Genomic DNA, 18,188 nt, shown 5'->3' with positions numbered 1-18,188 from the left:
TTAATATTTACGTGAATTTGTTTTCTTTTAATAACTATATTAATAAAAAACTATTTTCTGGTTGCAACAAATTAATAATAAGATTCTGTTATTATATTTTGTAATTAAATACAGTGGCATTTTGTGTAATATCTTACATGGAGTGGGGTTATTTTTTAAAGGATTGCTTAAATAATATAATAGAGATATTACATAATATTTTATTATTATTTTGAGTTTGATAGACAATGGACTAAACTCAAAAATAATTCAAGAAAGAAAAAGGGAAAATCATATTTTAAACCTTCAAAATATCATTGGATAGCACTTTAAACCTCGAGAGAATTTAACTAACACTATAAACCTTTAAAATGATTTTATTAACACTTTAAACTTTATAATTAATTTTCATTTTTGTACTGCCGTAAAAAATAACAGAATAATAATATTTGTCAACGCGAAATAGTTAAACTATGTTGGTTTAATTTAAATTTTAATAACTTTTAGTTTTTATAAATAAATAAAAATATAAAAAATAAATTTGTGTTTATCTTCATTGTTGACAAAACTTTTACGATGTTACTCTTCACATTATTAATCCTTTTAATAAATGCATTTCCATTAGATTCTGATTCAAATTGATTGACTTCTCATTAGAAACCAATGAATCTTCTAAAGATATTGTCGGCTTCAATTTTACATTTGTCAAATGTTTTAACCTTACCTCTAATTCTTCATTTTTTTTTTGCTTTGAACTTTCTTTTTTTATCAATCGTCATAAATAATTAAATTAAATTAAATTAATTAAATAAGTATTTAAATCAAACCAGCATAGTTTAACTATTTCAAGTTGATGGATATTATTGTTCTATCATTTTTCGTGGCGGTACAGACAGAAAAATTAGTTTTAAGGTTTAAAGTATTAATGAAATTATTTTAAAGGTTTATAGTGTTAGTGAAAATATCTCAAGGTTTAAAGTGCTACTCAATAACACTTTGAAGGTTTATAATGTGATTTTCCCAAAAAAAAAAGTATTATTTCGATGCCGGATTGAATACGATGTTTAGATTGTTATACTATAAATTGCGATATTTTTTTTTTTTTTTTGAATCTTTAAAAGTAACCCTTCATAATTGATATATAGATGGCGATTTAAACCACTACAAAATGTTGAAAAGATGAATTGGAAATATTCTCTAATTTGATTTCCTTCTCTAAATCAGGTAAACTGATGTACGCTAGAGAAGCTTCACAGTGGTGGTTGTCTAAGAGCCAAAAAGAGTTGGGAGATTGGAGAATCCAAGAAACTAGTACCATTGGATCGGTTAGGAGAGTAGTAAACCTTGTTGCAACTTGCAAGAGGCAGGCAAGGTTAGATAAATAAATATCAAATTTGGCAGACATTTTTCTACTGAACCATGACTTCTTGAATTGGTTTTTTACTCATTCTTCCTTTAAAGTAGGACTGTAAATTCTCTAAACTCCATAAAAGAACTGTAACCAATTGGTTAAACCCAAAAAAGAAAAAAGAAAAAAGGGGGAACATATACAAAAAAAGCTTTGCCGAAAAATCAAAATATTCACAAAAAGCCTTTCACATTACTATTCACACAAAAATGAAAATGGATAAAGAGGTAATTAAATTAGTTAGGCAAGTAGTGCACAGTGGTATAATCCCGTAATTAAGGAGAGAGTAATGCAATGCAAAGGGATTTATAACTAAAAAATATTCAACATTTCAAGGAAAAATTAAAAAAAAAAAATTTCTTTTTCTCTCTAGTCAGAATCTGCCTTTTGGTCTCTCTCTTTTTCTCGCTTTAAAGTTAAACTGAGAGAAGTTTGTAGTCTATAGAGAGATCAATCATCATGATGCCATGCCTTTAGATTCTCTCTCTCTCTCTCTCTCTCTCTCTCTGCGTTTCAATTCCTTCAAATCTCTCTCTTTCTTCAGTTTGCCCGAGGAGTTGAAATCACAGAGACGCACATTTGAATTCGTATATGTTTGATTGGAACATCGTCGGCTCGTCGTTCTTACTGTTTGGATCGATTTGAATCTAATTCGAGCTGAAGAAAAGCTGTGCTCTAGCTTTCGAATTTTGAATTCAAGATCGAACGATCATAGTGATGCGGAGACGATTTCGTCATTGCACGACGTCTTTTTGATTGATTTTGTTCACTTTTTGAGCTTGACTAGTGTTGAAGGTTTTCTCCGGCTGTTAAGGTTTTGTTGCTTCTGAGGAGCTTCGTTTGTTGATTTTTTTTTTTGTTTTTATGTCGAGGAACGGACGAATGGCTTCTTCGTCGGATCTTAGCAGAGCCGGTCTAGTGGCGGTGACTAGGGATGTTGAGCAGGTCGGTGTTGCTAATTTTGTCAATTTAGGTCTTCCACTGCTAAGGTTAGGTATTGGTCGTTCTACTGAATTTTTAGGTCGAACTAGATTATATAAGTTAAGTTCTCTGCCGAATTCTAAGGTAGGATTACATTTTTAAGTCGAGAGTAGTTTATTTTCTTAGCTGCGTTAGGGTTAGTGACGTGCTTTAGCTAAATGCTCAAGTCTGGAAGCTCGATTCAAGCTATATAATGGCGGAAATGCATTTCTGTTATTTTAATTAGAGTTCTATCAGTTCAGGTGCATTTTTTTTTCAGAATATATAGTATTGATCATCTCAGTTTTAGACTCTTTCCTTAGTCCTCTTTTCATTTTGTAGGATTGATATTTTAGTGTGTCCCAATGCTTCTTCTCTTTGTGATTCCTACAATTGTATCTAAAAGCTTAATCACTCCTTTGGCAATATGTATATTTCACCTACTTTGTTTATGATAAAAGTTTCTTATCAATTTGCTTTAGGCTATTACTGCCCTCAAAAAGGGAGCGTATTTGCTTAAGTATGGCAGAAGGGGAAAGCCTAAGTTCTGTCCATTTCGCCTTTCAAATGTAAGTCTGTGTTCTTTCCGTTTTCTTTATTTCTATGTAAGCATTATTATGTTAAACTAACTTTCCGTTCTCATTTTTATCTGAGGATTCCTTATGAGCCTATAGAGTCCTTTTGGTTTGTTATATATTTCATCTCTGCTGCTTGATGTGTGCATGGTCTTGTTGTTCTGTGTCCTGTAACTTTCAGGATGAATCTGTTTTGATATGGTTCTCGGGGAAGGAGGAGAAACATTTGAAGCTAAGCCATGTTTCCAGGATCATATCTGGGCAGCGCACTGTAAGTTTTGACATTGCAGGATGATGTGATTTAATTCTTTCTTGAGCTGGCGAATAGATATGTTCACAATAATTTCGTTATACTAGACTTGTCCATTTTTTAATTGCATTTCAATGGTTGGATCTCTATTTCTGCCTAGGAGAAGAGTCCTCTTCTAGTTGTGTCCGAGTTCTACTATCATGTTTGTGAGTGGGATTTTCCTCCTAATGTGATCTGAATTGTTGTTTATAATTGTCCCAAGTGGTGTATGTTATGCACAAGGCTCTTTTATTATAGTCGTTTTTCAATAAACTCAAATGATTACTAGGTGCTTATAGTATGTCTGTTTCGATTCATCAAAAAAATTTCATTTCAATTCAGCGAGGCATGTGGGTCTTGATTTGACTTTGTATGTTCCATGCATCTTTTCATGAGCCAATTTTCGTAGTCTTAAGTTGCATATTTGGACTTCGCCTATCTAGTATGATATACTTATAAGTCTCGCAATGTTGCTTCTCTTGCAGCCTATTTTTCAGAGATATCCACGGCCCGAGAAGGAATATCAATCCTTTTCGCTAATATACGATGAGAGGTCACTTGATTTGGTGAGATTTTCCTTATAGTAAATTCTTACAAATTTCTTCTATGAAATCATTATCCCATCATGAAGATGTCTGTTATTATTATTGAAAGTCCATTAACTAGTGTTTGTATTTCATTTCATAGATATGCAAGGATAAAGATGAGGCTGAAGTGTGGTTTAGTGGTTTAAAAGCCTTGATCTCGCGTTGTCATCAACGGAAATGGAGGACTGAATCGAGAAGTGATGGGACGCCATCCGAAGCTAATAGTCCGAGAACATATACCCGGAGAAGCTCCCCTTTACATTCTCCATTTAGCAGCAATGACAGTTTCCAGAAGGTACTAGAGTGATATATTCCACTTCATTTTGTGCATAACTAAGGTAAAATTCGTTTACATTTTAGGATGGCTCGAATCACCATCGTCTTCAGAGTCCATATGATAGCCCGCCTAAGAATGGCATGGACAAGGCATTTTCAGACATGTCATTATATGCAGTTCCTCCGAAAAGTTTATTTCCCTCAGATTCGGCAACTATTTCAGTTCACTCTTTGTCATCTGGAGGCTCTGATACACTACATGGTCACATGAAAGGTATGGGTATGGATGCTTTTAGAGTTAGTCTATCAAGTGCGATTAGTGCATCAAGTCATGGTTCTGGTCATGATGATGGAGACGCATTGGGAGACGTTTTTATGTGGGGAGAAGGAATAGGGGACGGTGTTTTAGGTGGTGGAAACCATAGAGTCGGAAGTTCGTTGGAGATAAAAATGGATTCCTTATTGCCAAAAGCTTTAGAGTCTACTATAGTACTTGATGTCCAGAATATTGCTTGTGGTGGACAACATGCTGTCCTTGTGACAAAACAAGGAGAAAGTTTTTCTTGGGGAGAGGAATCTGAAGGTAGGCTTGGCCATGGTGTAGATTCCAATGTTCAACATCCAAAGCTCATTGATGCACTCGGCACCACAAATATTGAGCTTGTAGCATGTGGTGAATACCATAGTTGTGCAGTTTCTCTATCAGGGGATTTGTATACCTGGGGTAAAGGAGATTTTGGTATTTTGGGACATGGAAATGAAGTCAGTCACTGGGTCCCCAAAAGAGTGAATTTTCTGATGGAAGGGATACATGTATCATCCATCGCTTGTGGACCTTACCACACAGCTGTTGTGACTTCTGCTGGGCAGTTGTTTACTTTTGGTGATGGTACCTTTGGTGTTTTGGGCCATGGAGACAAGAAAAGTGTTTTCATACCTAGAGAGGTAGACTCCTTGAAAGGTCTTCGCACTGTTCGGGCAGCCTGTGGTGTATGGCACACAGCCGCAGTTGTCGAAGTCATGGTTGGCAGCTCCAGCTCGAGTAACTGCTCCTCGGGAAAGCTCTTTACTTGGGGTGATGGTGACAAGAGTCGTCTTGGTCACGGCGACAAAGAACCAAAACTTGTGCCTACCTGTGTTGCAGCTCTTGTAGAACCCAATTTTTGTCAAGTTGCGTGTGGACATAGCCTAACAGTTGCACTTACAACAGCGGGCCATGTCTACACTATGGGCAGTCCTGTTTATGGTCAGCTTGGAAACCCACATGCAGATGGAAAGGTTCCAGCCCGTGTTGAAGGCAAACTTCACAAAAGTTTTGTCGAAGAGATTGCTTGCGGTGCTTATCATGTTGCAGTTTTAACTTCAAGGACTGAGGTTTACACTTGGGGAAAAGGATCGAATGGTAGACTAGGCCATGGGGACGCAGATGACCGAAATTCTCCGACATTGGTAGAGTCGCTGAAGGATAAACAGGTGAAAAGTATTGCCTGTGGTTCTAACTTCACTGCAGCTGTCTGCCTTCACAAGTGGGCATCAGGGATGGACCAGTCCATGTGTTCAGGTTGCCGTCAGCCTTTCAATTTCAAGAGAAAGCGGCACAATTGCTATAACTGTGGACTTGTGTTTTGCCATTCTTGCACTAATAAAAAGTCCCTGAAAGCTTGTATGGCACCGAACCCAAACAAACCATATCGAGTGTGTGACAAGTGTTTTAACAAATTGAAAAAGGCCATGGAAACGGATCCATCATCTCACTCTTCGTTGAGTAGAAGAGAAAGTGTCAACCAGGGATCAGATGCAATTGACAGAGATGAGAAATTAGATTCTAGATCAGATGGACAGTTAGCTAGATTCTCATTGTTGGAGCCCATGAGGCAAGTGGATACTCGATCCAAGAAAAATAAGAAATACGAATTCAACAGTAGCCGTGTCTCACCAATACCAAGTGGAGGCTCTCACCGGGGTTCACTAAACATAACCAAATCTTTTAATCCAACTTTTGGATCGTCAAAGAAGTTCTTCTCAGCGTCTGTTCCCGGTTCCCGAATTGCGTCTCGGGCAACTTCACCAATATCAAGACGTCCTAGCCCACCGCGCTCAACAACGCCAACTCCCACTCTTTCAGGATTAACTACACCAAAAAATTTCGTGGATGATACCAAGAGAACCAGTGATCACCTAAGCCAGGAGGTGGTTAAGCTAAGATCTCAAGTAAGCTGTTTTAATTCTCCAATTTTTGCTCCTTATTCCATATTTCCTTACACATTCCACACATTTAGGAAGAATGCATTGTCAGTGAGATTATGCTTTTTTTCTTTTCAATTGTCCAGTTGTGTTTCTGGTTCATAATTGTTTACTTTCTACTCATTAAAGAATGGGTCTTTTTCTAGATGAACCAAGCAAGTGTCTTTTATTTACTTGTGTGCCTAGATGGAGTGAGATCATGCTCCTCGAATTAGTTTGTTTAGTGGGGGGGAAAACATGTATCGGCTCATTCGTTGCAATTTGGCTCCTTTTCTAATTCATTAGTAAACTATTTAACAGGTTGAAAATCTTACCCGGAAGGCACAACTTCAAGAAGTTGAACTGGAAAGAACAACCAAACAGCTAAAGGAGGCACTGGCAATTGCTAACGAAGAAACAGCGAGATGCAAGGCAGCAAAAGAAGTGATTAAATCACTTACCGCTCAAGTAAATTCTAAATTCTTCCTCGGTGCTGATGAAGTTTACTAAAACGATGTATGCAACTTACTAATTGTTTCAATGAATCAATGCAGCTGAAAGACATGGCTGAAAGACTACCTGTTGGATCAGCTAGGAGTATCAAGTCTCCTTCTCTTAATTCATTTGGCTCCAGTCCTGATTACGTTGCCCCTTCTTCTAACACCTTAAACCGTCCTAACAATCGAGAAACGGAGTCTGATGGCCTAACCTCTGTCTCAATGTTCTCTAACGGGGCAAGCACGCCTGTTTTCGATGGTGCAAATTACCGACAGCAAGCGAATCATGCTGCTGAATCAATAAATAGAATCAGCACACGATCAAAAGAAAGTGAACCCCGTAGCGAAAATGAATGGGTTGAACAAGATGAACCTGGTGTGTACATCACTCTCACAGCCTTAGCGGGAGGTGCAAGGGATCTCAAGCGCGTCCGTTTCAGGTACTACAGTTCTTCTTTTATTTAAGAGGCTTAGTTGGAATGTTTGTATGCTCTCTTTTTTTGTTGGTTATGAATGAACGTGATCCGTGGATGATTTTGATTGCAGCCGTAAACGGTTTAGCGAGAAACAAGCAGAAGAGTGGTGGGCAGAGAACAGAGGACGAGTTTACGAACAATACAATGTACGCATAGTCGTTGACAAATCCAGTGTGGGTGTAGGAAGTGAAGACTTGACTCATTAAAATTCGTTACCTTACCCCCCACCAAGAATAACACATAAAACCAGAGTTTCCCACTCATCCATTCTTTTTTGGTCGACACAGGTTTGATAGGTTTATTATATGGGGGCTTATAACAAGTAAGAGAGTAGTTTCATTATAGTTTGGGTGTTTTCATTTGTAAATTCTTTTGTAAATTCTATAAGCATACGTTGTTTTCTTTCTTTGTCTCTATAAATGCTATCAGTTGATGTTGTAATGCAAACAGCACTAATGGTTTGGAGAAGATTGTCAAGCACGAATGTGGTTTGTTATAAGAGAAAGCAAGAGATTTCTTCACACGAATGTTATCTCAAATGCAACATTAAAGTGTTTTGTAAAATACTTACGGAACAAATTAGTTGTTTAATTATCAGATAATTATTAACATAGTGGTTTAATTTTTACATAATTATTACTCCCTCCGTATTAAATTAATTAAGAAAACAACTCAATTTTCTATTTTACCCATTCCTTTATACATTTTATAACTTTTTTATTGGTCAAAACATTAAAATAGTTGGAATAAAATTGATATTTTTACCAAACATATGAAAATCTAAAACGACAAGTACTGAAAAACAAAATTTAGAGAGTAGATGTTAATAGATTCCGTTAAATAACAAAATGATGTTGTTTTAAGTTTTTGACATCTATATTAACATTTTTGAAGTACATTTTTTTGTTATGCCCTTTTAGTTTTGTTTATTTAAAAAGTTATTTACAACATTGACCTCTAAAAATTTCCAAAACTAACATTACTTCAGATTTGTTTCCTAAATATTTTACTTTTCATTTCAACTAAATAAGTAACAGTAATCAATATGGAAATAACACATTCTGTTGAAGATAATTTATATCTGGATCCTTTGCAAACAAAGAAAACAATAATTTGATTCTCGTTTTATTTTCGGGAAAAATGTCATTTAAATCATGAACTTTCAAATTTTGGCCATTTAAATCATGAACTTTGTTGTAGGTCATTTAAAACATCAACTTTTGTTGATACCAAGCCAAAAAAGACATGACGTTAAATATGATAGTTGACCTACTAATAGACGTTACTTTGCCGTTAATCACATCGTTACTAACAAAACGACGTCGTTTTAATGGAAGTTTTAGTTCGAGAAAATATCATTTAAACTATGAACTTTTAAATATAGGCCATTTAAACAATGAACTTATAAATGTATGTCATTTAAACCATGAACTTTCAAATTTCTGTCATATAAACCATGAACTTGCCTTGGGCGTTAGGTGAAAACTAGACAACCTGAAAATTTTGGTTATCAAAGCAAACCGAAAAGAGAAAGCCTAACCGTTCGGCGCAATTGATTTGGATAATTGGATTTCGGTTCGGTAGGTTTATTAGAAACCGCAAAATTATATAACCCTAACAGGCTAAACCGTTTAACCCTTAGTTTAGTTTCTCTCTTCTTTCTTCGACTTTGCCTCATGATGCGATTCTAAAAAAGAGAATGAAGAACATCAATTCATCCTTCTTTCTCGATCTTTGTCATGTATTTTGTGTCTTTTTTTATTTGTTTTGAGTCTTTTTATTTATTAGGACACTACACTAGAGTTTGAAGGATTGATCATCTTGTTTTAAGATACTACACTAGAGTTTGAAGGATTGATTATTATATTAATGTATTATGGTTTAAATGACATCAATTCGAAAGTTTATGGTTTAAATGATATACATTTATAAGTTCATGGTTTAAATGGCCTATATTAAAAAGTTCATGGTTTAAATGACATTTTTTCGAACTAAAACTTCCATTAAAACGACGTAGTTTTGTCAGTAACGGAGTGATTAACGGCAAAGTAACGTCTGTTAGTAGGTCAACTATCGGATTTAACGTCATGTCTTTTTTGGCTTGGTCAACGAAACTTAAAAAAGCTAATCAACAAAAGTTGATGTTTTAAATGGCCTACAACAAAGTTCATGGTTTAAATGGCCAAAATTTGAAAGATCATGATTTAAATGACATTTTTCCCTTTTGTTTTCCAAAACATGTGAGCTTTAATTCTTAACGTAAGAAAAACTTTGATTGACATTTATTTAAATATTATAATTAACATATATAAACTTAATAAAAAATTTAATTATTACGAATATGTAAAACTACAAAAGTCTAAAATACTATATAATGTGGTTATATAGTAGATGAATTATAAAGAGGACATGTTGGAATTAATAAAATATTATTAAATTTGTGTTAACACGGGTTAAATCCTCATTTAATTATTTATCAAGATTACTAATATTAAAATATTTGACATAAAATCAAGTTGATTAAACTAAGATAGTGTAAAATGATTAAATCATTAGGAAAATGTGACGTAATCACAGCATATAAATTACTTATTATGTATTTAGATTCCTTATTTTTTGTTATAATAATTAAAAATCAAAATAGAATCTCAAACACTAAACAAAACAAACTAAATATAACAAATAAATGGTCACGAAATGTATTGCGTGTTAAAAAAATAATATAAATATTTATCCGCACAACAACCGGAAAATTTAGTTATTCCTCTAGTTACAAAACATACAAAATATTTAACAAATATATACAACCTAAATATAAATTATAATAAAAATTATATGTCTGCGGTGTACCGCGGGTTAAAATATAGTTTTTCCTTTATTTTCTTTGACCAGTTACGTATTGGAAATTGTCAACTTAATTTATAGTGAAATATTTTAAAAATAATCATATTTATACCATTGGAACTTTTTTTTTTTTCCACATTATACCATTGGAACTTAGAAGTACATTTTAGTAATGAATGTAACACTTACATACGCTTAACTCATCTATATCAAACAATTAATGACCAACCAAATAGAATTAGATACACAGGTTTTGAAGAGTTACACCAACCTCTGCCTACCATTAAACACTTAGTTTCTTAAGTTTGGTCGACCAGTTCTGAAAAAAATGTTTACTCCATAGATAAAACGCATTATTAGATATTTTGAGATGAAGAATAATACTCATACCATGGCTTCCTGCTTCCACCCTTCTGCTATGGCTACAAACCGCCGCGAAGAAGACTCCATCATACTTTTCTCAGCATCAAACTCTCCTGATGAGTTCTCCTCAGCCTCCTCTTCATTTTCATCTTCGCCACTCCCAACCCCTAACCGCTACTCCTTAACCGTCACTAACCTCTCCTACGCCATCCATCACACCCCAATACTCAAGTCCGTGTCATTAGCTGCTGAGTCCTCTAAAATCCTGGCCGTCGTTGGACCGAGTGGAACAGGAAAATCCACCCTTTTGAAGTCCGTGTCATCGTCTGCGATTTTGATAAACAATCGTAAAATCACTGACTACAATCAGCTACGCAGGGTGTGCGGGTTTGTACCTCAGGAAGATGATCTGCTGCCTCTGCTTACCGTGAAAGAGACGTTAATGTATAGCGCCAAATTCAGTTTGAGAGATTCAACGGCTAAGGAAAGAGAAGAAAGAGTTGAGAGCTTGTTGAGTGATCTAGGTCTTGTTCTTGTCCAAGATAGCTTCGTTGGAGAAGGAGACGAAGAGGATCGTGGCGTTTCGGGAGGGGAACGGAAGAGAGTCTCTATAGCCGTTGAGATGATCCGTGACCCACCCATTCTGCTTCTTGACGAACCAACCTCCGGTTTGGATAGTCGAAACTCGCTTCAGGTCGTTGAGCTTTTGGCTACTATGGCTAAATCCAAACAAAGAACCGTCCTCTTCTCCATCCATCAGCCTAGCTATTGTATACTTGATTACATCTCCGATTACTTGATTCTCTCCCGCGGATCGGTTATTCACTTTGGTAGTCTTGAACATCTCGAGGACTCGATAGCGAAACTAGGGTTTCAGATTCCAGAACAGCTGAATCCGATAGAATTCGCCATGGAAATAGTTGAGTCCTTGAGAGCTTCGAAGCCAGACTCGGTAACAGCCATAGAATCATCATCCATCTGGCCTGAAAACAACGAAAACGATGTGATTACCGCAAAGAAACAAGAGTTGCGTGTCCTTGACGTCACCGAGATCTCATATCTCTGTTCGAGGTTTTGCAAGATCATCTACAGAACAAAACAGCTATTTCTGGCGCGAACGATGCAAGCGGTTGTAGCTGGATTAGGTCTAGGAAGCGTCTACACGAGGCTCAAGCGTGACGAAGAAGGCGTAGCGGAGAGGCTTGGTCTATTCGCTTTTAGCTTAAGCTTCCTCCTCTCTTCAACGGTCGAAGCACTTCCCATTTACCTCCGTGAGCGTCGCGTCCTGATGAAAGAATCGTCTCGTGGATCCTACAGGATCTCATCCTACATGATCGCCAACACAATTGCATTCGTACCGTTCCTCTTCGTTGTATCTCTCCTCTTCTCCATCCCAGTATACTGGATCGTTGGCCTAAACCCGTCGATTGAAGCCTTCTCATTCTTCGTCCTCTGCGTCTGGCTCATCATCCTCATGGCTAGTTCTCTGGTGCTCTTCCTCAGCGCAGTTTCTCCTGACTTCATCTCCGGAAACTCGCTCATCTGCACCGTTCTTGGAGCTTTCTTTCTCTTCTCCGGATACTTTATCCCCAAAGAGAAGATCCCTAAACCGTGGATGTTCATGTACTACGTGTCGCTGTACCGTTACCCTCTGGAGTCGATGGTGGTGAACGAGTACTGGAGCATGCGAACAGAGTGCTTCTCTGGTGGGGACTTGGGATGCTTGATGACCGGAGAGGATGTGTTGAAGAAGAGAGGGCTTGACAAGGACACGAGGTGGGTCAATGTCGGGATAATGCTTGCCTTCTTCGTGTTTTATCGGATCCTCTGCTGGGGGATTCTACTCAGAAAGGCTTCCAAGTCAACCCATTAATAATTTCACTGTACAATGCATTTATTTACTGTATATCGTTTCAAAAGATACAGTTTTTCACAGTCTTTCATATATGTATATACTACTTCTTTGACAGTTTCTGACATGGGTTTGGTCAAGAACAATTTGTAGGCAAAACTGGCATATTACAGGTTTCAAATGCAAAGAAAGCTTAAACTTATGTATGTGTTCAAGTTCTGTTATATGCTCTTTTTACTTGGGAGTAGTAAGCTTTATGTTTTCAACAAGCATTTCAAATGTTTGGTTTGTAAAGGCGTCTCACATACTCAGGTAGGACAAGCATTTCAAATGTTTTCAAAAACAAATCATGTTTCATTCAACACATGTCCCTTTTTATTCATTACCAATTGCAAAGGTCTCGCACACCTTATGATGATGGTTCAACTTAAAACTGACACAGCAAAACAGAGAGAAGTTTGAGAAAGACAAAGAACCAAGTTCAGGAAAAGCAAAGCAAAACAATCCAAGAGAGAAAGATAGCTGCAAGAGGACGGACAGCTAACAACATTCATATGCCAAAAGAAAGACAAAAGAAAAAAAAAAGGATTAACAGGGCAGAACAGCCATCAACTGCTTCAGATATCGAGAGCGAGCCACAAGGTACGTTTCCTTTCTTATTCATAAGGTCTAACATCTCCACCTCAAGTATCACCAGAAAGGCACTTTACTCCTATCATTTCCACAGAACCATACATTCTTTCTTGTAACCACATATCTCTTTCACCAACATAAGCTGAGTCCTGAATCTATCATCAATAAACAATGGTGATTTGTATGAGTCCCTCAAACATGTGTAACAACGAATTGCAAGACTAGCTCAAGTACAAATAAGAAGAATAACAAACCTGTCAGGTAGGAAGTGCCCCACAAGAAGCCAAGGCCACAAAGACTCCAACTAGAGACTTCAACAGAACAACACTAACCTGAATCATTCCAGTTACCTAGATCAACACCATAAGAAAGTTTACAAAGCACGTAATAATGCAAAGCAGCTTTATGTTTTCTCTTACCGTGTTACTCTTCCATTCCGATCTCACACAAAGTGACGACTCGACCAAGTCGACTGTCCTTGATATTGCTCAGGGAGTTGGGCTGATTGATGATTTTGGTTCACAAAGCTATCTTTCTGAGGGTTCTGAAAATAAGGAAAATCTGCTTGGACCTGTGATGTTGGAATTTGTTTCCCAGGGAACGGGAAATTAGCAGCCCCGTTCATTCCATTGCTGGTACCCATTTGTTCCGATTTAGAAGCATAATTCAAAGAACTGTTGAGTCCAGCGCCTCGAGAAGATTGAGTTTCGTATCCATCCAACCATCTGTAATCATCAACCGCTAGATTGTTGCCAGACAAGTCAGAACCAGGTACTGGCTCCTTCTGCAGCTTAGAGGGGACAGTGTTAAACCCAGGCGGAGGGCCAAGATGCCTAAAGGCTCTACTGATTGGATTTTTTCTTGCTATTGAAGATTGGACGCCCAGACCATCAGCAATAACTCCAGATGACGAAACAGTATCACTTTTGGGTGGAAACACAGCTTCAGAAGTTCGTGACTGAGATGGCATACCACCCATACCATTGACATTGTAGGACTGGTAGACCGGTAATGAGTGTGCAGGGTGATAGGAAACCCCATGATTTCCTTGTATCTCATTTCTCATCACATGACCATTACCCATCTGAGCAAAACTAGATTGGCTACTAGCAAGAGAAGCAGCTTCTTCTGGTAACCACTTGGTACCACCACCAAGAGAAGCAGATTGTGACTGGACCAATGAAACATGTGAAAGCGGAGCTTGAGTTTGTTGAAAGTGCACAACCCGTGATGGCAGTGGTTGAAGTTGTGCGACCTGTGATTGAATTGGCTGAAGTCGTGCAGCAGCTAAGGATTGGGCTGACTGAGGATTCACTGCCTGTGTCTGAACTTGTTGCAAATGCGAAGCCTGAGACTGGGTTGACGCCTGAAGGAGTCCCAAAAGGTTGGAACCAATAGATGCAGGCACTTGAATACTCGCATTACCTCTAGCTTGCAGAAATTGATTTTCATGAAAAGCTGAATCCACACCACTCAAAGGTTTTAAGTTCTCCGTAGTGGCAACTTGATCAGGTTTCCTAAAGCCTCCATTAGAAACATATATTTGGTCAGAAGCCTCTTTCCTCTTTTCAGTAACTAGAGGCTTGAAAACAATTACTTCATCATCATCCTCCTCACCCATACAAATCTGTTGATCTTGCTGCATCACTGGTGAGTTATGCTTCACCATTACTTGGTTATCTTGCAAAGCATCAGCTTTAGGTGGGCTTGAATGAGAATCCAGCAAGTCATCTGACGGTTTTACACCAACAAGAAACTTCTTCTTCTTAGAATCATAATACACATGATTTTGATCAACTTTGATCACACTGGTCAAAGCTTTTCCTGCTGCTAGGATCCTCTTTATACGAGCTTTCTTTTCCTTGGGGCCTTCAGTTCCAAAGGAATGTTTCCGTGAGAAGTCGAGAATAGTCTGAGCTGGAAGCAGTGGCAAAAATCCTCTTAGTTCATAGTCCTCCCATAGTGCAAGTCGATTTTCAGTTTCTCTCTCATCATACAAGCTCATGTTTGAAAAGCAAGTCTCGTCTTCAACATCATCAATAAACAGAGGTCCAAGAGACAAGATCTGATTGAAGAAGGTAACACACTGGTTCCAAAATCTATTTCTTACAGTAGTTTGTCTGTCGTCCGGATCACTACCTAGAGCAATGTCAGGACAGCAGGCCAACCATTCAACAAAAACTAAGACCCCTGGGAGGAAGTAACTTGCCGAAGGATCACGCAGTTGCACACACTGCTCTACTATATGTCCAAGCAACTCAAAACTAGCTGTTAAAGAGTTTCTGGCAGGCTCCACACGCTGTACAATTTCTGCATACGACTGACCTTCCGTCTCTTTCTTTGAGTTATGGACGCTAAATATCATGATTGCCACGAGTCTGACAATGAAAAGTGCGCTGTCACTGGCGTCTATTCCCAAACTCAGCTCTTCCATTGAGCCAGAAGAAATTACCTCTCGTAAACTGCTGCTAGTAGAGGTAAGCACATCTAAGAACGTCTCCAGGCTGTCAAAGACAAGTGACACATATAAGACCACTATCAGAACAAGAAACAGAGTCTAGAACAAAATAATTTAAGAATATTTACCTTGTTCGGGTAAAAAGTATCCCGTTGAGACGAACAAATCTAATGCAGAATGCTTTCAGCATGTCCTTTGCACTAGTTACTTTATCCTTCTCAGGACCAGCTACCAAGTTCGCATCTTTCGATGAAGTATCTTCACCTTTACCTCTTCCTTTACCTCTTCCTTTACCAATCGGCTTCTTAGATGTGTCTTTGGAAGCCACAAACAATTGGGCATAAATCTGACGATTCTGCTCAACCATACAAAGAGGGAAAGATACATTATATTCAGATACTAAGAAAATGGAAGAACAATCACTCGAACGCCAAGCCACAAACATAATAAAGAATCAGAAACTTGATAGTTAACCTTTTCAAAAGCAACAATCAAGTTATCACGGGCAGTTGGGAAAGGACTCTCCACAGCCAAACTCCGGAAGTAACGATATGTTAATGCAAACTCATCCGACGAATAAGAAGCAATGATAGCAAGCTGAGACATGAAGATAATTTAATCAGACAAACTGTACCACATAGTTGTACCTAAGAAAAAAAATGACATGAGAAAGAGGGAAAAAATAACCTGATGATGTGGGTTTCCACTGCCTGGCCATAGAGAAGCTGCTTGCAAATAGTAACTTGAAGCAGCAGCATACTCTCTGTTCTTGGAATCCCCATCCCCATACAATCCTTTATACCGAGCCAGATCACCAAGGTATATTAAGCAACGATGACAAGATACCAAGCCTCTTTTAACTTCTGCTAACTTCTTTCCATCTTTATCAGCCATGTTTTGACTCGCTTGATCCTCAGAAAAATAACCCAAGGGAAGGCCATACTTGGATCTAATTTTTGAGATCAAATCATGGTAAAACCCAGTTGCTTCTGAAAGTAATGTCCTGAACTGCAGCTTCAGTTTTGCAAGTTGATCGAGTCTAGAAGGACCCTTAACATTGTGTGCCGCGCTCGAGCTACTAGAACTCAAGAAAGCATTGATGTGTCCTCTACAATTTTCAATCCGTTTGTAATGCAGCTGCCACAGTATAAGTTCAATGTTGTGCTGCTCGGAAAAGGCATGATCTTCAAAAAGTATTGCTTCGTAATTCTCACGAATTTGATGCCACAAATTAAGGTCAAATGGATTTCGATCCTGAACAGCCTTCCAACGCTTGTTTTCTAACTCAATAGTCTGCAAAGTATGCAAAAAATATTATTAATACTAATACTGTAGACCCCAAATATTACAAAGATACAGACTCAAGTGAAGAGACAAAACGGCATTATACAACCCCAACAAAGGTAAACAAAGAAGACCCGGTATAGCACCCTAAGACTATATTAAATTACTCCAAAAACAAGGATGATTCATATTTAGAGAGTAAAATAAATTCAAGCAGAGAGAGAGAACCTTGTCAAATAAGGACTTGGCTCGCTCCCTTGAGGAGGAAGCAGTAGTATTATCCATCTGCAAAGTCATCATTCATCAAATTAGTCAAGGGATATTTCATATGTAAAACAAAAGGCAGAAAATTTAAGCTAGGGATAGAAGCCTATAAAACCTATGCTTATGTATACTTACTCTAACACAAACTAAAGAACAAACAAAAAAAAAATCAAAATAGCCAAACAAGACAAGGAGCTTAAACAAAACCAATCATCTAAAGGAGCTCAATTCTAAAGAAAACAAACAAGTCAAACATACATGCCTCTCTAATCAGCAATCACGACGGCAAAAAAAAAAAAAAAAAAAAAACTGAGATAACGTATTCAAGTCAAACCATGAATTGAGATAAAAACGATTATGCCAGTGATCAAACGACGATAATAGCAATTCGAAGAGTAAGTAAGAACTCTGCAGAAACATAACAAAGACAATCACAAAGAAACCCTCTTGAGGTCCTTGTCACAGAATCCTTTTAGCCAATTAATCATAAACTATGATCCACAAAATCGAGAAACGAAATCAAAAGGGAACAATCACAACAACAACAACAAAGAAAACCCTATTCCCAAGATTTTTTAATGTATTAAAAACCAAACCACACGATAAGAAAAAACAAAAGCAAAAGCGAATTCTTGTTGAGAGAGGATTATGAAGGAAGAAAGCTAACCGGAATTACCAGATCTGCGAATTTGGCTATGCGAGCACAAGCATCGGAAGGAGAAAAAAAAAAATCGGTGAAAGGAGAGAGAAACTAGGGTTTTTTTTTGTTGTTGTTACGAGAGAGAGAAGAAAAAAAAAAAGAGAAGGTGAAGGCGATAGAGAGAGAGAGAAATAGTGAATTTATATATTATAAAAAAAAAAAGAAAAAAAAAAGAGAGAGAAGAGGATTGTCCCCAAGATTGCCTCGTCGGCTTTGAACGACACGACACCGTCTTAGTCTTTTCTTTTCTTTTCTCAGTCTCTCCCCATCAATATTTCTAGAGAGTTTTTTCTTTTTCTTTTTAGGCAGTCAAATTTTTTAGGAATTATTACTTTCTTGGGTTTTAAGACACATTATTATAAACTACTATGAAAATGGTAGAACTCTTTCTCTGTTTAGTGTTTGTAAAACTGTTCATTGTCTATAATAATTGTTGCAGCGATTAGATTTGTTCGTCGTGAATGATAAAATCGTTATTTACAGTAAGTTATGGTTGTATGTATATTAGACGATTAAAAAA

The 18,188-nt window shown here is 37.4% G+C and overlaps 3 protein-coding genes across 14 annotated transcripts; 2 read left to right on the top strand and 1 right to left on the bottom strand.

Moving 5' to 3' along the window:
* The first annotated feature begins 1,680 nt into the window (after positions 1–1,680).
* LOC109124480 (PH, RCC1 and FYVE domains-containing protein 1) lies at positions 1,681–7,791 on the top strand. Its single transcript, XM_010494701.3, has 9 exons — positions 1,681–2,332; positions 2,830–2,916; positions 3,104–3,193; positions 3,697–3,777; positions 3,899–4,093; positions 4,159–6,285; positions 6,619–6,765; positions 6,852–7,234; positions 7,341–7,791. Exons 1-9 carry the CDS (start codon positions 2,252–2,254, stop codon positions 7,474–7,476), a joined length of 3,327 nt encoding a protein of 1,108 aa, XP_010493003.1. The 5' UTR covers positions 1,681–2,251; the 3' UTR covers positions 7,477–7,791.
* Positions 7,792–10,450: 2,659 nt separating this feature from the next.
* Positions 10,451–12,529, top strand: LOC104770300 (ABC transporter G family member 23). The gene has a single exon (XM_010494700.3). It carries the CDS (start codon positions 10,485–10,487, stop codon positions 12,348–12,350), a length of 1,866 nt encoding a protein of 621 aa, XP_010493002.2. The 5' UTR covers positions 10,451–10,484; the 3' UTR covers positions 12,351–12,529.
* A 152-nt stretch (positions 12,530–12,681) lies between these two features.
* LOC109124452 (nonsense-mediated mRNA decay factor SMG7) lies at positions 12,682–17,903 on the bottom strand. Of its 12 annotated transcripts, none has more exons than XM_010494698.2 (8): positions 17,636–17,903; positions 16,933–16,989; positions 16,108–16,713; positions 15,895–16,017; positions 15,549–15,775; positions 13,382–15,466; positions 13,217–13,294; positions 12,682–13,117 (listed from the first exon to the last, which is right to left on the bottom strand). In XM_010494698.2, the coding sequence occupies exons 2-6, from the start codon at positions 16,987–16,989 to the stop codon at positions 13,405–13,407; spliced, it is 3,075 nt and encodes a 1,024-aa protein (XP_010493000.2). In that variant the 5' UTR covers positions 17,636–17,903; the 3' UTR covers positions 12,682–13,117; positions 13,217–13,294; positions 13,382–13,404. The 12 variants fall into 12 exon arrangements, with proteins under 12 accessions (XP_010493000.2, XP_010493001.2, XP_087361122.1 ...); XM_010494699.2 differs by having other exon boundaries at positions 17,645–17,903; XM_087504996.1 differs by having other exon boundaries at positions 13,217–13,312; positions 17,636–17,890.
* Between the last annotated feature and the right edge of the window lie 285 nt (positions 17,904–18,188).

The sequence above is a fragment of the Camelina sativa genome, chromosome 20, assembly GCF_030686135.1.
Source record: "Camelina sativa cultivar CO46 ecotype springtype chromosome 20, ASM3068613v1".
Classification (NCBI taxonomy): Eukaryota; Viridiplantae; Streptophyta; class Magnoliopsida; order Brassicales; family Brassicaceae; genus Camelina; species Camelina sativa.
This window is presented reverse-complemented; position numbering and strand designations above follow the sequence as displayed.